We start from the raw sequence: 22,155 nt of genomic DNA, 5'->3' as shown, positions 1-22,155 counted from the left end.
CTTACCTTCCTCACGGTAATGGTATGCACTGATTGCACTAAGGTGAACTCTTACAGAGTTGGTCTTGAGACCAGACTCAGACAAGTGCAGAAGGTATTCAAGCAGGGTCTGTGTAGGACAAGAGCGAGGATCTAGGGCCTTGCTGTCACACCAGACGGCAAACCTCCTCCATAGAAAGAAGTAACTCCTCTTAGTGGAATCTTTCCTGGAAGCAAGCAAGATGCGGGAGACACCCTCTGACAGACCCAAAGAGGCAAAGTCTACGCTCTCAACATCCAGGCCGTGAGAGCCAGGGACCAGAGGCTGGGATGCAGAAGAGCCCCTTCGTCCTGTGTGATGAGGGTCGGAAAACACTCCAATCTCCACGGTTCTTCGGAGGACAACTCCAGAAGAAGAGGGAACCAGATCTGACGCGGCCAAAAAGGAGCAATCAGAATCATGGTGCCTCGGTCTTGCTTGAGTTTCAACAAAGTCTTCCCCACCAGAGGTATGGGAGGATAAGCATACAGCAGACCCTCCCCCCAGTCCAGGAGGAAGGCATCCGATGCCAGTCTGCCATGGGCCTGAAGCCTGGAACAGAACTGAGGGACTTTGTGGTTGGCTCGAGATGCGAAGAGATCCACCAAGGGGGTGCCCCACGCTTGGAAAATCTGTCGCACTACACGAGAATTGAGCGACCACTCGTGAGGTTGCATAATCCTGCTCAACCTGTCGGCCAGACTGTTGTTTACGCCTGCCAGATATGTGGCTTGGAGCACCATGCCGTGACGGCGAGCCCACAGCCACATGCTGACGGCTTCCTGACACAGGGGGCGAGATCCGGTGCCCCCTGCTTGTTGATGTAATACATGGCAACCTGGTTGTCTGTCTGAATTTGGAAAATTTGGTGGGACAGCCAATCTCTGAAAGCCTTCAGAGCATTCCAGACCGCTCGTAACTCCAGGAGATTGATCTGCAGATCGCATTCCTGGAGGGACCAGCTTCCCTGGGTGTGAAGCCCATCGACATGAGCTCCCCATCCCAGGCTTAGCCTGGGCCGCAGGCTGTCGAGAAGGAGGATTGTACCTACGCTTGCCAGAAGCACAGGGAACAGTCTTCCTTCCCCCGAAAAATCTTCTACCTGTAGAGGTAGATGCTGAAGGCTGCCGGCGGGAGAACTTGTCGAATGCGGTGTCCCGCTGGTGGAGATGCTCTACCACCTGTTCGACTTTCTCTCCAAAAATGTTGTCCGCACGGCAAGGCGAGTCCGCAATCCGCTGCTGGAGTCTATTCTCCAGGTCGGCGGCACGCAGCCATGAGAGCCTGCGCATCACCACACCTTGAGCAGCGGCCCTGGACGCAACATCAAAGGTGTCATACACCCCTCTGGCCAGGAATTTTCTGCACGCCTTCAGCTGCCTGACCACCTCCTGAAAAGGCTTAGCTTGCTCAGGGGGAAGAGCATCAACCAAGCCCGCCAACTGCCGCACATTGTTCCGCATGTGTATGCTCGTGTAGAGCTGGTAAGACTGGATTTTGGCCACGAGCATAGAAGAATGGTAGGCCTTCCTCCCAAAGGAGTCTAAGGTCCTAGGGTCTTTGCCCGGGGGCGCCGAAGCATGCTCCCTAGAACTCTTAGCCTTCTTTAGGGCCAAATCCACAACTCCAGAGTAGTGAGGCAACTGAGTGCGCATCAGCTCTGGGTCCCCATGGATTCGGTACTGGGACTCAATTTTCTTGGGGATGTGGGGATTAGTTAAGGGTTTTGTCCAGTTCGCAAGCAATGTCTTTTTTAGGACATGGTGCAAGGGAACAGTGGACGCTTCCTTAGGTGGAGAAGTATAGTCCAGGAGCTCAAACATTTCAGCCCTGGGCTCGTCCTCCACAACCACCGGGAAGGGGATGGCCGTAGACATCTCCCGGACAAAGGAAGCGAAAGACAGACTCTCAGGAGGAGAAAGCTGTCTTTCCGGAGAGGGAGTAGGATCAGAAGGAAGACCCTCAGACTCCTCGTCAGAGAAATATCTGGGGTCTTCCTCTTCCTCCCACGAGGCCTCACCCTCGGTGTCAGACACAAGTTCACGAACCTGTGTCTGCAACCTCGCCCGGCTCGACTCCGTGGAGCCACGTCCACGATGGGGGCGCCGAGAGATAGACTCCCTTGCCCGCATCGGCGAAGCTCCCTCCGCCGACGTAGTCGGGGAGCCCTCCTGGGAGGTGGCCGCAGTCGGCACCGCACGCGGTACCGACGTCGGGGACCTCACCCCGGGCGATGGGCCAGCCGGCGCCTCGCTCAACGGTACCGGAGGCGCAAGCACCGCCGGTACCGGAGGGGTAGGGCGCAACAGCTCTCCCAGAATCTCTGGGAGAACGGCCCGGAGGCTCTCGTTCAGAGCGGCTGCAGAGAAAGGCAGAGAGGTCGATGCAGGCGTCGACGTCAGAACCTGTTCCGGGCGAGGAGGCTGTTCCGGGCTGTCCAGAGTGGAGCGCATCGACACCTCCTGAACAGAGGGTGAGCGGTCCTCTCGGTGCCGATGCCTCCTGGGTGCCGACTCCCTCGGCGACCCAGAGCTCTCGGTGCCGACGCGGGGAGGAGACCGGTGTCGATGCTTCTTCGACTTCTTCCGAAGCATGTCACCGGAGCTCCCCGGCACCGACGAGGAGGACGTAGAATCCAGCCGTCGCTTCCTCGGGGCCGAGGCCGAAGGAGGTCGGTCTCGGGGGGGCTGTACCGCAGGAGCCCTCAGGGTAGGAGGAGACCCACCCGAAGGCTCACCGCCACCAGCAGGGGAATGGACAGCCCTCACCTGCACTCCCGATGATGCACCACCGTCCGACGACATCAGCAGACGGGGTCCCGGTACCACCGACGTCGATGCAGCTATCCGATGTCCCGGCGCCGATGCAGAGGGCCGATGCCTCGATGCACTGGCGGCCGAGGATCAAGCTCTGGACGCTGACGACGTCGATGCACTCGATACCCTCGGTGCCGATGCCGACGAAGAGCCCGAGAACAAAACGTTCCACTGGGCCAATCTCGCTACCTGAGTCCGCTTTTGCAAAAGGGAACACAGACTACAGGCCTGAGGGCGGTGCTCGGCCCCCAGACACCGAAGACACGACGCGTGTCTGTCAGTGAGCGAGATGATCCGGGCGCGCTGGGTGCACTTCTTGAAGCCGCTGGAAGGCTTCGATGTCATGGGCGGAAAAATCACGCCGGCGAAATCAAAATCCGAAATGACGAATTTGAGCACCAAAAGTTTTAGGGAGAAAATCCCGACCGAGGCCGAAAAGAGGCCTACCCCGACGACGAAAGAAAACTTACCGGGGCAAAGACTGAAAAATACGGGAAGGGGCAAACGAAGCCCGGGGGGCTTCCGGAGTACTTCCCGACAGTTTTGAAGGATTTTCCGAAGAAAAAAAAAATAACACGCCAAAGAAAAGGACGCGCGAGGTCGACTTTCCGGGGCTCGACACGGCGAAAACACGACCGTACCGAGTGCGGACAAAAGAAGACTGGCCGGCTCGAGCCGGTTTCGGGCGGGAAGACGGCCGCGCATGCGCGGTGCGCGCGAGGGCTAGCAAAGGACTTTGCTAGTGAAGATTCCGATTGGAGGGGCTGCCGTGGACGTCACCCATCAGTGAGAACAAGCAGCCTGCTTGTCCTCGGAGAATGTAGAGAAATAAATCAGGCAAAACCTATTGAGTATTTATTTTTGAAAAATGAATTCATACCAGAAACTGACTGCCTTTATAGATAGCCATAAGATGTGTGAAATTTGATTAAAAAGGCATTTCTTTGTATGGCATTCAGTGAAAAATATTCTTATGCTGGATAGAATTCTTGAAAATAAAAAAATTTGCATTTATCCAGAGAACAGTGTTTTGTACTTGACATGTTTTGGAATATACCTCTTCAATTTTTCTCAATACTCAATTTTGCCTTTTACTTATTATATTAACTTTTTTTTTTTTTTTTTGTTTAAGGATCTGTGTTCAGCAGCACCTTCTGTAAATATGGAAATGTGAATGTCCCAACCTGGACACCCAATTTCCAAAGTTCAGCCAATATGCAAAATAGGCTTTTAATTTGCTAGCATCTATTACATTTCATCTTATTTTGCTACAGTGCCTCACTCTGCTACCATCTGGCTCACACCAATAAGCCATTTTGAACTACTACATCCCCTCCTTCCTCCTTTGATCAAATAGGAATAGCCAACAGTGGGCTTAGAACCAAGGGAGTCTGACTCAAATCCCAGTGCAGCTCCCTGTGATTTTGGGCAAGTCACTCAACCCTTCATTGCCTCTGGTACAAAATCAGATTGTGACCCCTCCAGAGACAGGAAAGTACCTCCTTTACCTGAATCTATCTCGTTTTGATAGATTTCAGGTGACATATAAGAAATTAAACTATTGTGGACAGCCTCTCTCCTGCCTTTTTTCCTATCCAGGTTTGGTAACAGTTACTTATCTGTAAAATGAAGATACTTACCTGTAGCAGGTATTCTCCGAGGACAGCAGGCTAGACATCATCACGCATGGGTCGTCGTTCGCGACGGCCCAGGAGCTCCGGAATTTTAAAGAAAAACTTTAAAAGCTTCTAGAAGCAGCGCGACGGGAGCGGGGACAACGCACCGCGCATGCGCGAGTGACTTCCCGCCCGCGGCGCTTCCCTCAGTTATATAACAAGCAAGAAGAAGAGAACAAAGGGGAGGAGGGAGGGTTGTGATGATGTCCAGCCTGCTGTCCTCGGAGAATACCAGCTACAGGTAAGTATCTTCATTTTCTCCAAGGACAAGCAGGCTGGACATCATCACGCATGCGTTATCCCTAGCACCCAGGCTCACTCAAAACAATGAACAATGGTCAATTGGGCCTCGCAACGGCGAGGACATAACTGAGATTGACCTGAAAACAAACACAACTAAGTGAGAGTGTAGCCTGTAACACCGACTGCCCAAACAGACTGTCATGTCGGGTATCTTGCTGAAGGCACTAAAGAGATGTGAATGTGTGGACTGATGACCACGTTGCAGCCTTGCAAATCTCTTCAATAGAAGCTGACTTCAGATGAGCCACTGACGCAGCCATGGCTCTGACATTATGAGCCGTGACATGGCCTTCCAAAGTCAACCCAGCTTGGGCGTAAGTGAAGGAAATGCAATCTGCTAGCCAATTGGAGACTGTGCGTTTTCCGATGGCAACCCCCATCCTGTTGGGATCAAAAGAAACAAATAACTGGGCGGACTGTCTATAGGGCTTCATCCGCTCCACGTAAAAGGCCAATGCTCTCTTACAGTCCAAGGTATGCAACTTGTCCTCACCAGGGTGGGTATGTGGACGGGGAAAAAATGTTGGCAACACAATTGACTGGTTCAGATGGAACTTCGACACCACCTTCGGCAGGAACCTAGGATGAGTGCGGAGAACTACCCTGTTATGATGAAATTTTATGTAGGAAGCATGAACTACCAGGGCTTGGAGCTCACTGATTCTACGAGCTGAAGTAACAGCCACCAAGAAAATGACCTTCCAGGTCAAGTACTTCAGATGGCAGGAATTCAGTGGCTCAAAAGGAGGTTCATCAGCTGGGTGAGAACAACGTTGAGATCCCATGACACTGGTGGAGGTTTGACAGGGGGCTTTGACAAAAGCAAACCTCTCATGAAGCGAACAACTAAAGGCTGTCCAGAGATAGGATGACCTTCTACACGGTGATGATAAGCACTGATTGCACTAAGGTGAACTCTTACTGAGTTAGTCTTAAGACCAGACTCTGACAAGTGTAGAAGGTACTCAAGCAGGGTCCGTGTAGGAGAAGAGAAAGGGTCTAGGGCCTTGCTGTCACACCAGACGGCAAACCTCCTCCATTTAAACCCATAACTCCTTTTCGTGGAATCTTTCCTGAAAGCAAGACTCGGGAGACACCCTCTGAAAAGCCTAAAGAGGCAACTTCTACGCTATCAACATCGAAGCCGTGACAGCCAGAGACTGAAGGTTGGGATGCAGAAGTGACCCTTCGTTCTGAGTGTCGGAAAACAGTCCAATCTCCACGGTTCTTCGGAGGACAAGTCCAGAAGAAGAGGGAACCAAATCTGACGAGGCCAAAAGGGCGCTATCAGAATCATGGTTCCACGGTCTTGCCTAAGTTTCAGAAGAGTTTTCCCTACCAAAGGAATGGGAGGATAAGCATACAGGAGACCTGTCCCCCAATGAAGGAGAAAGGCATCTGATGCTAGTCTGCCGTGGGCCTGGAACAGAATTGAGGAACTTTGTGATTGTACTGAGTGGCAAAAAGATCCACCGAGGGGGTGCCCCACGCTCGAAAGATCTTGCGGACAACGCCCATGTTCAGAGACCACTCGTGAGGTTGCATGATCCTGCTCAACCTGTCGGCCAGGCCGTTGTTTACGCCTGCCAGATATGTGCCATGCTGAGTCGCCCAAAGCCACATCCTGACTGCTTCCTGACACAGAGGGCGAGATCCGGTGCCCCCCTGCTTGTTGGTGTAATACATAGCAACCTGATTGTCTGTCTGAATTAGGATAACTTGGTTGGACAGCCGATCTCTGAAAGTCTTTAGAGCATTCCAGATCGCTCGCAATTCCAAGAGGTTGATCTGGAGATGCGTTTCCTGGAAGGACCAAACTCCTTGAGTGTGGAGCCCATCGACATGAGCTCCCCACCCCAGAAGGGATGCATCCGTCGTCAGCAATTTTTGCTGCTGAGGAATTTGGAATGGGCGTCCCAAGGTCAGATTGGAGTGAATGGTCCACCAGTGAAGGGAATTGCAAAATTCGGTGGAAAGATGGATGACATCCTCTAGATCCCCCGTAGCCTGACACCACTGGGAAGCTAGGGTCCACCGAGCCGATCTCATGTGTAGACGTGCCATGGGTGTCACATGAAGTGTGGAGGCCATGTGGCCCAGAAGTCTCAACATCTGCCGAGCTGTGATCTGTTGGGATGCCCGAGCTGAGGACACGAGAGCTAGGAGGTTGTCCGCCCGTGACTGGGGAAGATAAGCTCGAGACGTCTGTGTGTTCAACAGAGCTCCTATGAATTCCAATTTCTGTTCGGGAACCAGGTGGGATTTGGGATAGTTGATGACAAACCCCAGTAGTTTGAGCAATTGAATAGTAATCTGCATGGATCGTAGAGCTCCTGCCTTCAAGGTGCTCTTCACCAGCCAATCGTCAAGATAAGGGAACACATGCACTCCCAGTCTGCACAGCGACGTTGCAACAACTGCCAGGCATTTTGTAAATACCCTGGGCGCAGACGCGAGACCACAGGGTAGCACACAATACTGAAAGTGCTGTGTTCCCAGACAGAATCGAAGATACTGCCTGTGAGCTGGAAGTATCGGGATGTGTGTATAAGCATCCTCTAAGTCCAGAGAGCATAGCCAATTGTTTTTCTGAATCATGGGAAGAAGGGTGCCCAGGGAAACCATCCTGAACTTTTCTCGGACCAGATATTTTTTCAGGGCCCTGAGTTCTAGGATGGGATGCATCCCCCCTGTTTTCTTTTGCACAAGGAAGTACCTGGAATAGAATCCCAGTCCTTCTTGCCCTGGTGGTACGGGCTTGACCGCATTGGCGCTGAGAAGGGCAGAGAGTTCCTCTGCAAGTACCTGCCTGTGCTGGAAGCTGAAGGACTGAGCTCCTGGTGGACAATTTGGAGGTCTGGAAATCAAATTGAGGGAGTACCTTAACCGGACTATTTGAAGAACCCACTGAGGTTATGAGAGGCTACCTTTGGTGAAAACATTTTAAACTCCCTCCGACCGGCAGATCGTCTGGCACAGGTACGTTTATGGCTATGCTCAAATGGAGACAGTCAAAAGCCCGTCCCGTGCTTTTGCTGGGGAGCTGCAGGGGCCTGTCTGGGCGCACGCTGTTGACGCGAACGAGCACGCTGGGGATGAGCCTGAGAAGGCTGTCGGGAAGGTGGATTGTACCTGCACTTATTGTAAGCATAGGGAGCATTCCTCCTTCCCCTGAAAAAACGTCTACCTGTTGAGGTAGATGCTGAAGGCGTCCAGTGGGAGAGTTTGTCGAGGGCGGTTTCCCGCTGGTGGAGCTGCTCTGCCACCTGCTCGACCTTATCCCCAAAAATATTATCCCCCTGGCAAGGAACATCCGCAAGCCGCTGCTGGGTCCGATTGTCCAGGTCAGAGGCACGCAGCCATGAGAGGAGGAGAAGGTAAGACTCTCCGGAGGAGAAAGCTTCCTCTCAGGTGAAGGAGTAGGATCAGAAGGAAGACCACAAGACTCCTCTGAACAGAAATATTTGTGGTCTTCCCCTTCATCCCAGGAGGCATCCTCCTCGGTACCGGACAAGAGTTCTCGAACTACAGTCTGAAACTGGGCCCGTCTCGACACCGAGGAACCATGTCCCCTATGGCGATGACGAGAAGTTGACTCCCATGCTGGTGGCAATGAAGCTCCCTCCAACGATGTCGACTCGACCTGGGTGGCAGCCGAGGCCGATGCCGCAAGCGGTACCGGCGTCAGGGACCTCACCACAGGCACGGAGCCAGCCGCCGCTTCTATTGACGGCACCGAGGGCGCAAGCACCCCCGGTACTGGAACAGATTGATGCAGCAGCCCTTCCAGAAGACCTGGAAGAATGGCTCGAATGCTCTCCTTCAGAGTCGCTGTCGAGGAAGGCTGCGGGGCCAGTACCAGAGTCGAAGTCAGAATCTGTGAAGGTCTGGCAGGCGGTACCGGGCTGTCCGAAGATCGACGCACTGACACCTCTTGTATGGAGGGTGAGCACTCCTCCCGGCGTCGACGCTTTCCAGGTGCCGAAACTTTCGATGCCCCAGAGCTCCCGGTACCGTGTCTTGGGGGAGACAGGTGCCAATGCTTCTTCGCCTTCGCTCGAAGCACATCACCGGTACTCCTCGGTACTGACGAGGAGGACGTGGAATCCACACGCCTCCTCGGGGGTGGGCCTGCAAGGCAGGAGCCTTCGAGACAGGTGGAGACCCACTCGATAGCTCACTACTCCCAGCTAAAGGTGAAGTTTGGACAGCCATTACCTGCGCTCCCGATGTCATCCCCAGTGCCGATGTCGACGCCGAGGAAATCAGTCGGAGCTCCAAAAAGACGGTCCCGAAGAGCTCTTCTCAACGCCCGTGACCGCTTTTTCAAGCTCAGACACAACTTGCAAGCGTCTGGGCGATGGTCCGGCCCAAGGCACTGGATGCACCAGGAGTGCGGGTCAGTGCCCGAGATAAACCGCTGGCACCGAGCACACTTCTTGAAGCCGCTGGGAGGCTTTGATGACATCAGCGGAAAAATCGTGGCGGCAAAATCAAACGGCTCGATTGTGCCAACCAAGGGCACAAAAAAGGAGTACCGCGGACGTGCGGCCCAAGAAGGCCGCAACACAAGCGAAAAGAAACTTACCAAGGGACAAAAACTATGGAAGAAAGAGGGTTTCCCTTTTTTAAAAAAACTGGAATAAAAAGAAAACAAAAGGCGACGTGAAACAAAAAGAAAGCGATAAAGAACACTTGAAAGGCGCCTAAGTTTTTCCTGGGACCTGAGGGAGAGAGACCAACACGCAGCCACTCTCCACCGTGGAAAAGAAAAAAACCGAGGCGCGCATGGGCGGGAAGATGGCCACGCATGCGCATTGCTGGAAAATCTAAGTTCCTGGGGCCGCCGTGGACGCCGACCCACATGTGAGAACAAGCAGCCTGCTTGTCCTCAGAGAATACTTGTTACAGGGAACTATCTTCGCTTTCTCAGACGACAAGCAGGCTTACAATACTCACAAGTGGGGAATCCAGGCTCACCCGAAACAACAAACATTGGTCAATTGGGCTTTGCAATGGCGAGGACTGAACGCAGATTAAACTGAAATTATATATAACTAGCTGACAGTCAACCTGGAACAGAATAAAAAGGGCCTAGGTGGGTGGAGTTGGATTCTAGACCTCAGATTCTGCAGCGCTGACTGCACAAACTGACTGTCGCATCGGGTGTCCTGCTCAAGGCAGTAATATGATGTGAATATGTGGACTGAAGACCACGTCACAGCCTTACAAATATCTTCAATGGAGGCTTACTTCAAGTGGGCTACCGACACGGCCATGGCTCTAACATTATGAGCCGTGACATGACCCTCCAAAGTCAGCCCAGACTGGGTATAAGCGAAGGAAATGCAATCTGCTAGCCAATTGGATATGGTGTGTTTCCCGATGGCGACCCTGATCCTGTTGGGATCAAAAGAAAAAAAACAACCGGGTGGACTGTCTTTGGGTCTTCGTCTGCTCCATGTAAAAGGCCAACGCTCTCTTGCACTCCAAAGTGTGCAAGCTACTTTCGCCAGAATGGGCACGAGGTCGGGGAAAGAATGTTGGTCAGACAAACTGGTTCAGATGAACCTGACTCTACCTTCATTAGGAACTCAGGGTGCGTGTGGAGGACTACTCTGTTGTGGTGAAACTTAGTATAAGGTGCATCCACTATCAAGGCGTGAAGCTCACTGACCCTACGAGCTGAAGTAACAGCCACTACGAAAACGACCTTCCAGGTCAAGTACTTCAGATGGCAAGAATTCAGTGGCTCAATAGGAGTTTTCATCAGCTGGGTGAGAATGACGTTGAGATGCCATGACACTGGTGGAGGTTTGACAGGGGGCTTTGACAAAAGCAAACCTCTCATGAAGCGAAATAGAAGCTATCCAGAGATAGTGCTTATCATCAACGCGTGGAAAGTAAGCCATCTAACCACTGAATACTCCTTTGGAAGAAAGGATTGTGTATCCCCTAGTGTTTTTTCCCCAGTGTGCCAATCACCCCAAAGATTGAAACACTTGCGGAAGACTCCTGAGGAAGGTGCTACGGCGCCGAAACACGGCTGTGTTGAGTCACCTATTCACAATAAAAATCATTGTTTTAACTAATTTATACGTCTGCCCCATTGTTTGAATAGAGCCTATTTTCCCCACCCCTTTTTTTGTTTTTGCTTTTTTGTCCTGTGGGGACCAAGTGCACCTCCACACTCCGTGTGGTTTTTCTCTGACCCTTGAGTGTGAAGTCCATCTATATGAGATTCCAACCCCAGGAATGATGCATCCATTGTCAGCACTTTTTTTGCGGCTGAGGAATTTGGAATGGAAGTCCCAAGGTCAAATTGGACCAAATTGTCCACCAATGAAGAGAGCGCACAAGCTCCGGGGACACTTGGATGACATCTTCTGGACATCCTGTAGCTTGATACCACTGAGAAGCCAGGGTCCACTGAGCAGATCTCATGTGTAGATGTGCCATAGATGTAACGTACACTGTGGAAGCCATGTGGCCCAACAATCTCAACATCTGCTGAGCAGTGACCTGCTGTGATGTCCGAACCTTGGACGCTAGGGAAAGAAGGTTGTCCACATGCGTATCTGGGAGGTAGGCCTGGACAGTCTTCATATTTAGCAGTGATTCTATGAACTCCAACTGTTGAACTGGATGGAGATGGGACTTGGGGTAGTTGATAATGAACCCTAGTTCCAGCACCCAAATAGTCATCCGCATGGACTCCCGAGCACCGCCCTCCGAGGTGCTCTTCACCAGCCAATTGTCGAGATAAGGGAACACATGAACTACCAGTCTGTGTAGTGACGCTGCGACTACTGCTAGACACTTTGTAAGGAGCTGATGTGAGGCCAAAAGGCAACATGCGGTACTGAAAGTGATGTGTTCCAAGCCGAAACCGAAGATACTTCCGGTGGGCTGGAAGTATCAGGATGTGTGTATATGCATCCTTCAAGTCCAAAGAGCATATCCAATCATTTTCCTGAATCATGGGAAGAAGGATGCCCAGGAAAACTATCCTAAACTTTTCTCGGGCTAGGAATTTGCTCAAGGCCCTTATGTCTAGGATAAGATGCATCCCCCTGTTTTTTTTTCTGTACAAGGAAGTACCTGGAATTTTATTTTTGTTACATTTGTACCCCGCGCTTTCCCACTCATGGCAGGCTCAATGCGGCGGGCAATGGGGGTTAAGTGACTTGCCCAGAGTCACAAGGAGCTGCCTGTGCCGGGAATCAAACTCAGTTCCTCAGTTCCCCAGGACCAAAGTCCACCACCCTAACCACTAGGCCACTCCTCCACTCAATAGAATGGAATCCCTGCCCTTCTTTTCCTGGTGGAAGGAGTTCAACTGCATGGGCCTTGAGAAAGCCAGAGAGTTCCTCTGCAAGTACCTGCTTGTGCTGAGAGCTGAAAGAATGGGCTCTTGGTGGACAATTTGGAGGTTTGGAAAGCAAATTGAGGGTGTATCCAAGCAGGACTATTTGAAGAACCCACCGGTCGGAGGTTATGAGAGGCCACCTTTGGTAAAAAAACAACCTCCCCCCAACCAGCAAGTCGTCTGGAACGGACACTGACTGTGGCTATGCTCTGCTGAACCCAGTCAAAAGCTCGTCCCTTGCTTTTGCTGGGGAGCAGCTGGGGCCTTGGGTGCACTCTGTTGACAAGAACGAGTGCACTGGGGCTGTGCCAGAGCAGGCTGGCAAGCTGCAGGCGCATACCTATGCCTAGAGTAGGAATAGGAAGCACTCCACAACCTACCAAAATACCTCCTGGATGAGGAGACAATTGCAGAAGACGTCCGGCGGAAGAGAGAAGACATAGAATCAGTTTGCTTCTTGATTTGGTCAGTGACCTCCTTGACCTTCTCTCTAAAAAGATTATCCCCCCAGCAAGGGGTATCCATTAACCTCTGCCGAACAGTATGTTCTAGGTCAGAAACACGCAGCCATGAGAGTCTAAACATTGCTACACCTTGGCAGATATCCGGATGCCACATCAAAGTTTGTAAGTGCCCCAGTCAAGAATTTACAACACGCCTTCTGCTGCTTGACCAACTGGCGAAACGGTTCTGCCTGTTCCGGGGGGAGTGCATTGACCAAGTCTGACAGCTGCTGCATTGAGTTCTGCAAGTAAACGCCTGTGAAGAGCTGGTATGACTGGATACTGACAATTAGCATACAGGCCTGATAACATCTTTCTCCCAAAAGAGTCCTGGGTTCTAGCTTCTCTGCCTGGGGGAGCCGAGGCATAGTACCTAGTACTCCTGGCTTTTTTTGAGAGCGGCCCCCACCACCATGGAGTTGTGGGGTAAATGAGCCTCATCAAACCAGGTTCCCCGTGGATCCGGTACTGGGTGTCAAATTTTTTGGGGGGTCCACAGGGACAGACAGAGGGGATGCCCAGTTCATGACGAGGACTGCCTTGAGTACCTCTTGGAGAGGAGCAGTCACTACCTACATAGGAGGGGAGGTGTGGTCCAAGACCTCGAGCATCCTGGCCCTGGGCTCATCCTCCACTTCTACAGGGACTGGAATGGCATCAGCCATTTCCCGCACAAAGGAGGTAAAAGAGAGGCTCTCAAGTGGAGACATTCTCCTCTCAGGTGGTGGAGAGGGCTCAGAAGGAATTCCATAGGACTCATCGGAGGAAAAGTACCTGGTATCTTCTTCTGACGCCTATGAGCGCTCCTCCTTGGTGTCGGATAACAGTTCCCTAAGGGATGTCTGAGACTGGGCCTGCCTCGATGCCAAGGACTCATGTCCTCGAGAACGATGTTGAGAAACAGGATCCCACCTCAACTTTTGTGACGCTTCCTCCACCGACGTCGAGGGGGTACCGGCCTGGGTGATTGTTGACACTGTAGGCTGAGGGCCAAGAGGAGCCGGATCGGAAGGTATGGTAGGCGTAAGCACCCCCGATACTGACACACATCGCTGCATCAGACCATTCAGCAGCTCAGGGAGCAAGGCCTGATGCACTCATCGAGGGCCACCATCGGGAAAGACTTTGGCGTTGGCTGAGGCGCAGAATCACTGGGGCCAGTGAGACACTCGCGTCAGCACCTCCTGGATAAAGGTGGAGCAGTCCTCCCGGTCTTGACACTTTTCTGGTGCCAACTCCCTCGATGCCCTGGAGCTCTGGCTCCATGCATTGAAGGAGATCGGTGTCGGTGCTTCTTGGCCTTTGCCTGATGAACGTCACCCACGCTCCTTGGTGCCAACGAGGACGACGTTGAATCCTCCCGTCGCCTCGGAGTTGGGTCCGACAGTGGCCAGTTCCGGGGGACCTGCAAAGCAGGAGGCCTTGAGACAGGTGGAGACCCACTTGATGCCTCGCTGCTCCCAGTGTCACGGGGCTTCAAAGCAGCCATTCCTACCTGGGCTCCTGATATCAGTGTGATGCTCGACGTTGATGCAGACACCTCCGACCTCGATGCCGATGTCCCAGACTGGGCTCCAAAAATCGTGGTGCATTGAGCCTCTTGGGAAACCCCAGTCCTCTTCTTCATACACAGGCAGAGGATACAGTTGGCTGGGCTATGGTCAGGTCCCAGGCACTGAAGACACCAAGAATGGGTGTCCTTCCCCGAGATGGTCCGGTTGCACTGAGTACAATGCTTGAAGCCACTAGGAGTCTTCGTGGACATGGAAGGAAAAACTGCATAGGCCAAATTAAAAGACGTGATGGTGCCTGAAAAGGGGAAAAAGGCACAAAGAAAACAGCCCAACCGGGCAGACCTAAAAGTAGTCCGCTTCAATAAATAAAGGAAACTTAAATGCGGGTCAAAAAACCCCTAAGAAACGAGGGAAAACCTTTTTATTTTTGGAAAACAAAAGAAAAACAAGAAGAGATGGGACAAAAAAACCGCCAAAGGCACTTGAAAAGCACAAAAATGCTCTGACTGGATGTGTGAGGAGCCACTACTGAAAGCAGCTGCTCCTCGCACGGTAAAAGTGAAACTGAGTCGGCATGTTTGCGTTGTGTGTGGGGAGACACTCATGCATGTGCGCTGGAGCACTGCTCACACTCCAAAAAGCTCTAGTTTTTTCTACAGCATATTACCAAACTGGGCGATGCGGGAACGGCATCTACCCACTTGTGAGAATTTGTAAGCCTGTTTATCCTCGGAGAATACAGATTTCTCAACAAGTCACCCAATTTCAGAGTCTGCGCTTAATGTTACTTAGATTGTCAAAAGAACTAGAAAAAGGATGGGAAAAATATTTGACTGCAATCTCTACTCCTTCTTACCGTGCAGCAGTGGTTGATGAAGCGGGCCAGATTGCCACACTTGGTGGCATCAATGATGGTATCATGATCCACACGGAACAAATAGCTGCTGCCAATGCCTTCCAATGCATATCTCTTCTCCCGCATATCTGCTACCACCTGAAGAAGACAAAAAGGGAAGTTGTCACTGTGGCACTGGAGGAATGTGAATTTTCTTTCTATAAATTCCAAAGCGTAAGGGCAACTGAGAATGTATACTGTTTGGGATTTAGCAAACCAAAACCACCACTAAAGCTGTTAGAGTCTTAGCTTCTCAGCTTCTCCTTTTCACTTCCAATTCGTGCACTCTCTCAGCTAAACATGCACACCAAATAATATCCAGTCGCTCCTGCTTATGCTGGCGCCAATCTCAAAATTGCTGCTGAGACCTCTTGTGGCAATAACACAGGGCTGCTGTGGGAAGTCTTGGCAGCTATACTGGCCAAGGAACTAGCGGGGGCAAGCGTAACTGGGATCTCTCTTGCCAGAAGAGACCACTAGACCACCAGGAGTTTTAAAAGGTAAGCCTGGCGGCCCAAGGGGGTAGGAGAGGGTACCACTACGCAATTAAAAGTAAGCCCAGGGAGGGCCTTCAGGTGGTGGAAGGGCAGAGGGACTGTGGTGGACGGCGATGGCAGCTGGCTCAAGAGGACCTGCTCTCTGCAAGGGGGGTGGGGGTGGGGAGCTGGTTTCGATGACAGCTGAAACCAAAAGGCAAATTTCAGCTCCTGATTCAGTTTAAACCAACAACCCCAGTTTCAGTCGGCCTCTAGTCTGAGTTTGCTGGTATACAGATGCAGTCCTAAATGTATTGTCTCTTAAAATACACAGTAGCCATTCAAATTATATGATCAACAGCTTCATCTTTTCCAAACCCACTAATAATTTATTTATTTATTTATTGCATTTGTATCCCACATTTTCCCACCTCTTTGCAGGCTCAATGTGGCTTACAATACATCATGGATATAAGAAGAGAATAGACATTTGTTATTACAGAAGTATTTTGGATTACATGGTAATGGAATACATGATAGTAATATAACAGAAGGCATTATTAAACATTTCTGGGTATATGTGGGGAGTTTCAGATGTGTTGATCTTTGTGGTATATTTTGTCAAAGAGATGGGTCTTCAGTAGTTTGCGGAAGTTGGTCAGTTCATAGATCGCTTTTAGGTTGCGTGGCAACGCGTTCCAGAATTGCGTGCTCATATAGGAAAAAATTGATGCGTGCATTAATTTGTATTTTAGACCTTTACAGTTGGGGAAATGAAAATTAAGGAATGTGCGAGATGATTTTTTAGCATTCCTGGGTGGTAAGTCTATCAGGTCTAACATGTAGGCTGGGGCCTCGCCGTGGATGATTTTGTGAACTAGGGTACATAATTTGAATGTGATGCGTTCTTTGAGTGGGAGCCAGTGTCGCTTCTCTCGTAGGGGTTTTGCACTTTGGTATTTTGATTTTCCGAATATGAGTCTGGCTGCTGTGTTCTGGGCTGTTTGGAGTTTTTTTGAGTATTTGTTCTTTGCAGCCAGCGTAGAGTGAGTTGCAGTAGTCTAGATGACTGAGTCCTAATGATTGTACCAGATTACGGAAGACGGTCCTTGGGAAGAATGGTCTTACTCTTTTTAATTTCCACATTGATTGGAACATTTTTTGGTTGTGTTTTTCGCGTGATTCTCAAGTGTTAGGCAGTGGCATACCTAGGGTAGTTGACACCTGGGGCCGGTCATTTTTTAACACCCCCCGCCCCCCCAAATCCAGTACTAGGCATACCGAGAATACAAAACATTCAGGACCTATAGAGTGATTCTACCATACCATAAGCAGTAATTTGTACGAGTCACACAAGGAAAAGGAAAGCATCTTAAACACTACAGTGAGCACTAGAACATCAATTCACCTATTGTAAAACGAAAACAGACAGATTAGTACAGATCGTGGATCCTGCAGTCAATGCCAACCGAAAGCCATGTCATTTTCACAAACACAGATACACCCTAATCCACTATAGAATAAGTAATCTATTTAGACAAAAATTAAACTGAACCCCCGATGCCAGACTCTGCATACAATGCAACACCACAGAAACAGAAACTGTTCCCTAGTACTGTGCAAAATATAAAGACAGCAGATGTAAATTTGAAAAAACTAACACCAATCACCACTTTACAAATTAACAAATACAGAAAATAAAATAATACCATTTTATTGGACTAATACATTTAGCTTCCAGAGGCCAAAATCTCCTTCCTCAGGTCAATACAGTATAGTGCTGTTACAGTATCCTATCCCGACCTGAGGAAGGGGGTTTTGTTCTCTGAAAGTTAAGTCAAAATGTATTAAAATTAGTCCAATAAAAAGATTACCTTATTTACATGTTAAAGCAAAAAAATAAAAAAATGTATTTTATTTACAGTTTGTTGTCTCTGGTTTCTGCTTTCCTCATCTTCTTTTCACAGTCTTCCTTCCATCCAGCATCTGTCTTCGCTCGCTCTCTCTCTCTCTGCCCTCTCTAATGTCCCTTCCATCCACTGTCTGCCCTCTCTCTCTCTGCCCCTTCCATCCACTGTCTGCCCTCTCTCTCCCTTCCATCTACTGTCTGCCATCTATTTCGGCCCCTTCCATCCACCATATGCCCCAGTCTGCCATCTCTCTCTCCCCCTTCCATCAACATCTGCCCTCTTTCTCTCCCTTCCATCCACATCTGCCCTCTATCTCTGCCCTTTCCATCCACTATTTACCCCAGTCTGCCCTCTTTCTCTCTCCCCCTTCCACCCACCATCTGCCCTCCCTCTCCCATCCATCCAAGGTCTGCCCTCCCTCATGCTCCCCACTTCCATCCAGGGTCTGTCCCCTCTTTTCAGCCCCCTTATTCCACATACCCCTAGTTCCAGCCACAGCCCACTTCTCCCACCTGCCCCCCTTTTCAGCCCCATCAGTCCCCAGCCCTTTTCTCCCATCAGTCCCGAGCTTCAGCCCCAGCCAGTTCTCCCTGTCCCCTTTAAAGCCCCAGTTTCAGCCCCTGCCCGTTTCAGCCCCAGTTCCAGTACTTGCCCCCTTATCCCAAATACCCTCCTTTTCAGCCCCCAGTTCCAGCCCCCTTCATCCACCACATGCCTTGCATCCCCCCCTTTTCAGCCCCAGACCAATTCTCCCACCTGCCCCAGGCATGGACCCATTTTCCCTCCTGCCCCCTTGTCAGACCCCAGTTCCAGCTTCAGACCCCTTCTCCCATCTGAGCACTCCCTCCCCAATCCCCTTCTCCCCTCTGAGCTCCCCCACCCTCCCCAATCCCCTTCTCCCTATGAGCACCCCCCACCCTCCCCAATCCCCTTCTCCCCTATGACCACCCCCACCCTCCCAATCCCCTTCTTCCCTCTGAGCACCCTCACCCTCCCCTCTCCCCTCTGAGCACCCTCACCAATCCCCTTCTCCCCTCTAAGCACCCTCACCAATCCCCTTCTCCCCTCTGAGCCCCCCCTCTCCCATCTGAGCCCCCCTCCGTCAAGAGCCCTGAGCCCTCTTTCACCCTAAAGCCACCACCCTGCTTTTTTTTTTTTAAAATCCGTGCAGCGATGCAGGCAGCGCCTCGCATCTGCCCTGCATGAACTGAAAAGAGAAAATCGATTCTGGCGTCGGGCCTTCGCTCGCTTGTTGACCCGCCCTCTTTTGAGGTAACTTCCTATTTCCTCGAGGGCGGGACAACAAGCGAGGGAAGGCCCGATGCCAGAAGCGATTTTCGCTTTTCAGTTCATGCAGGGCAGATGCGAGGCGCTGCCTGCATCGGCGATCGCTGCACGGATTTTTTAAAAAAAAGCTGTCGGCTCTCGCTGAGCACCCCCTACCCGCTGACATCCGGGGCGGATCGTCCCCCCGCCCCCCCTTGGTACGCCACTGGTGTTAGGTGCCGATCAATGGTAACGCCAAGAATTTTTAGGGTTTCCAAATTGGTAGATTTAGTTTTGGTGTGTTGGTGGTGGTAAATTTGTTCGTATTGTGTTGAGAGGTGAGTATTAGGCATTGGGTTTTTTCTGCATTAAGTTTCAACTGAAATGCATCTGCCCAGGAGTGCATGATATGTAGACTTTGGTTGATGTCATTGGAAATTTCTTTTAGGTCTTGTTTGAATGGGATGTAGATCGTTACATCATCAGCGTATATGTATGGGTTGAGGTTTTGGTTTGTTAGTAGTTTGGCCAAGGGTATCATCATTAGGTTGAATATGGTCGGTGAGAGGGGGGATCCCTGTGGAACTCCACATTCAGGTGTCCATGTGGCTGATGTAGTCGAATTTGATGTCACTTGATATGAGCGTGTCTATCCTTACAAACAGAGACTTAAGTATAAAGTTCAACCATCCTCTGGATGTAATAAAGTTCATTATTTTCTTAGTCAAACCAGCAGTGAAGAACGTGAAAAAATGCAGAGATTTTTCTAACACACCATCTGACAAACATCCATGGCTACTGAATCATTTGGGCAAAAAGATATTTCAGGGTTCCAATGCTAACTGTATGAATTACGGCTTAACACTACAAGGTTCAATATGTGCATACTATCTTCCAGTTTGTCCTGAGCTTTTTGTCATCCTAGTCACAGTCCGAACTGACAACAAAACTTGCAGAAGCAGATGAATTAAAGGTACGCCTGATAAGTGTTGTTGCTTACTTGTAGAGGGGTTTCTCCTTAGACAGCTGGATAATGCAGCCAAACTTACTGGTCACGTCCTATGGAGGGAACCTATGTGTGGGGCTTTCCTCAAGCCCAGCAAACGCTTTCTTTGGAGATCACCTGAGCATGCATGGGGATTTCTGTGCAGACCAGCATTCCATTTTAGCCCTTAGGAGGAGATTCTATATATGGTGCATAAAAAATCTGCGAGGAAAACACTTCTGACTAAGCATTTTTTTTTCAACTCGTTGAAATTTTTAATATTTTTTTTCTACAATGGAAGTTTGTGTGACTTGGCTCAAACATCCATTTTGTCTGTATTTTTTTTTTTATATTTCAATATTTTTCTAACCATATTTTATAAGCAGCGCCTAGAATTAGGCGTGGTATATAGAATACACTTAGTTGATATCCCAGCGCCTAAAACTACGCGCCTCCATTTACACACATGAAAACTTGGCATAAATCTCGGCAAGTAGATTTAGGCGCACAGGGCACGCGTGAAACACCCATTCCCCGCCCATAACCATGTTCCTTTTTGCCAGTGCACATTAAAAAAAAGTTAGGTGCACTGCGTTACAGAATATGCTTAGCGAGTTGTGTGCGTAAATTGTAACTATTGCCAATTAGTACCCATTAATGCTAGTTAAGAGCTATCAACGCCAATTAGCTTGATAAGCCAATTAAATTACGAGCGTATAGAATACGCTTGGTTTTCAGCATGGATCTTCAGGCACGCAATATAGAATCCGGGGGTTAGTGCATAACAGAGCAAACAAATAGTTATTTAAAAAAAGAGGTGATGGGAGGGAGGGACATTTTCACGCAGCTGACAGCCAAAATGCAGGGCACCTCAGGGCTTCCCCTGTTCCCCAAAGCTATTTAATCTTTTTATGAGCTCACTTAGCTCAAGTTACACCAGCACAAATGTCATTTTTCATATGCAGATATCTTTATGCTCATTCTAGTATGTGCCACTGTTGATACATTTAATAGCTTATCATCTTGTATCATTAAGCTTCAAAATTGGGCTGTTGACAAGTTGTTAAAAGTTAATGTTACTAAAATGAAGATTCTATGGTTTAGAACTCCTAATACTCAGGTTCCAACAGCTATTCCTTTATCACCAATAATATCAGTATTATTCTAGACTTCTCTTATTTTTGAACTTCAAGTTGCCCATCTTTGGGGAAAAAACGTGTTTTTTTTTTTTTTTTTTTGAATGAGACAACTCCAGTTGATTAGTTTCTATTTTCATGATCATCACTTCGACTGTATAGTTCAAATGTTGATACAACCTCATTTAGATTATTGCAATTCTCTATATATTGGACTGAATGTCACTTGATTAAAAAAAAAACTGCAAATAATTGAAAATACAGCTGCTCAACTGATTTTTGAGTCACTAGGGGCGTCTTTTACTAAGGTGCGCTCACGTTTTTAGCGCGAGCTAAAATTGTGGGCGCGCTAAACATTAGAGATGGCCATAGGAATGCATCCGCGTCTCTAACGTTCAGCGTGCCTTAGTAAAAGACCCCCTAAGTTTGAAAATGTTAGTAAACATTTGCAGGATTTACACTGGCTACCCCTAAAAGGGCATGTTGTTTTTAAAATAGCCTGTATTGCCATTTGGAAGCCATATCTCAATAAAATATCCCCAAGAGCTCACAGCCAAATCTTGAATCAGTTGCCATGGGACACTAAGAGAGGCATGGAATAATTTTAGTATGGGCAAGTATGCAGAATAAAAGATGAATGATTCAGGCAAGGGAGGGGGGTGGGGTGGAGGGAGGGGTTTTGAGAGGGGATGGGATGGGGGGGAGGGAGGGAGGTTTAAGAGTTAAAGCGAATGCTACATACCTGTAGAAGGTTTTCTCCAAGGACAGCAGGCTGATTGTTCTCACTGATGGGTGACGTCCACGGCAGCCCCTCCAATCGGAAACTTCACTAGCAAAGGCCTTTGCTAGTCCTCGCGCGCCCATGCGCACCGCGCATGCGCGGCCGTCTTCCCACCCGAACCGGCTCGTGTTCGTCAGTCCCATATATAGCAAGACACAAGGGAAGACACAACTCCAAAGGGGAGGCGGGCGGGTTTGTGAGAACAATCAGCCTGCTGTCCTCGGAGAATACCTTCTACAGGTATGTAGCATTCGCTTTCTCCGAGGACAAGCAGGCTGCTTGTTCTCACTGATGGGGTATCCCTAGCCCCCCCAGGCTCACTCAAAACAACAACCATGGTCAATTGGGCCTCGCAACGGCGAGGACATAACTGAGATTGACCTAACAATTTATCCAACTAACTGAGAGTGCAGCCTGGAACAGAATAAACATGGGCCTAGGGGGGTGGAGTTGGATTCTAAACACTGAACAGATTCTGAAGCACTGACTGCCCGAACCGACTGTCGC

General features: G+C 49.9%; 1 protein-coding gene across 2 annotated transcripts in view; it reads right to left on the bottom strand.

Annotated features, from left to right (window-relative positions):
* Nucleotides 1-22,155, bottom strand: part of SETD1A (SET domain containing 1A, histone lysine methyltransferase) — a 355,902-nt gene that overhangs the window by 5,634 nt on the left and 328,113 nt on the right. For both annotated transcript variants that reach the window (XM_030208984.1, XM_030208985.1), the window contains exon 18: nt 15,056-15,193. In XM_030208984.1, coding sequence (XP_030064844.1) covers nt 15,056-15,193 — 138 coding nt within the window. The remainder of the gene's footprint in view (nt 1-15,055; nt 15,194-22,155) is intronic.

Source organism: Microcaecilia unicolor, chromosome 7 (genome assembly GCF_901765095.1).
Source record: "Microcaecilia unicolor chromosome 7, aMicUni1.1, whole genome shotgun sequence".
NCBI lineage: Eukaryota > Metazoa > Chordata > Amphibia > Gymnophiona > Siphonopidae > Microcaecilia > Microcaecilia unicolor.
This window is presented reverse-complemented; position numbering and strand designations above follow the sequence as displayed.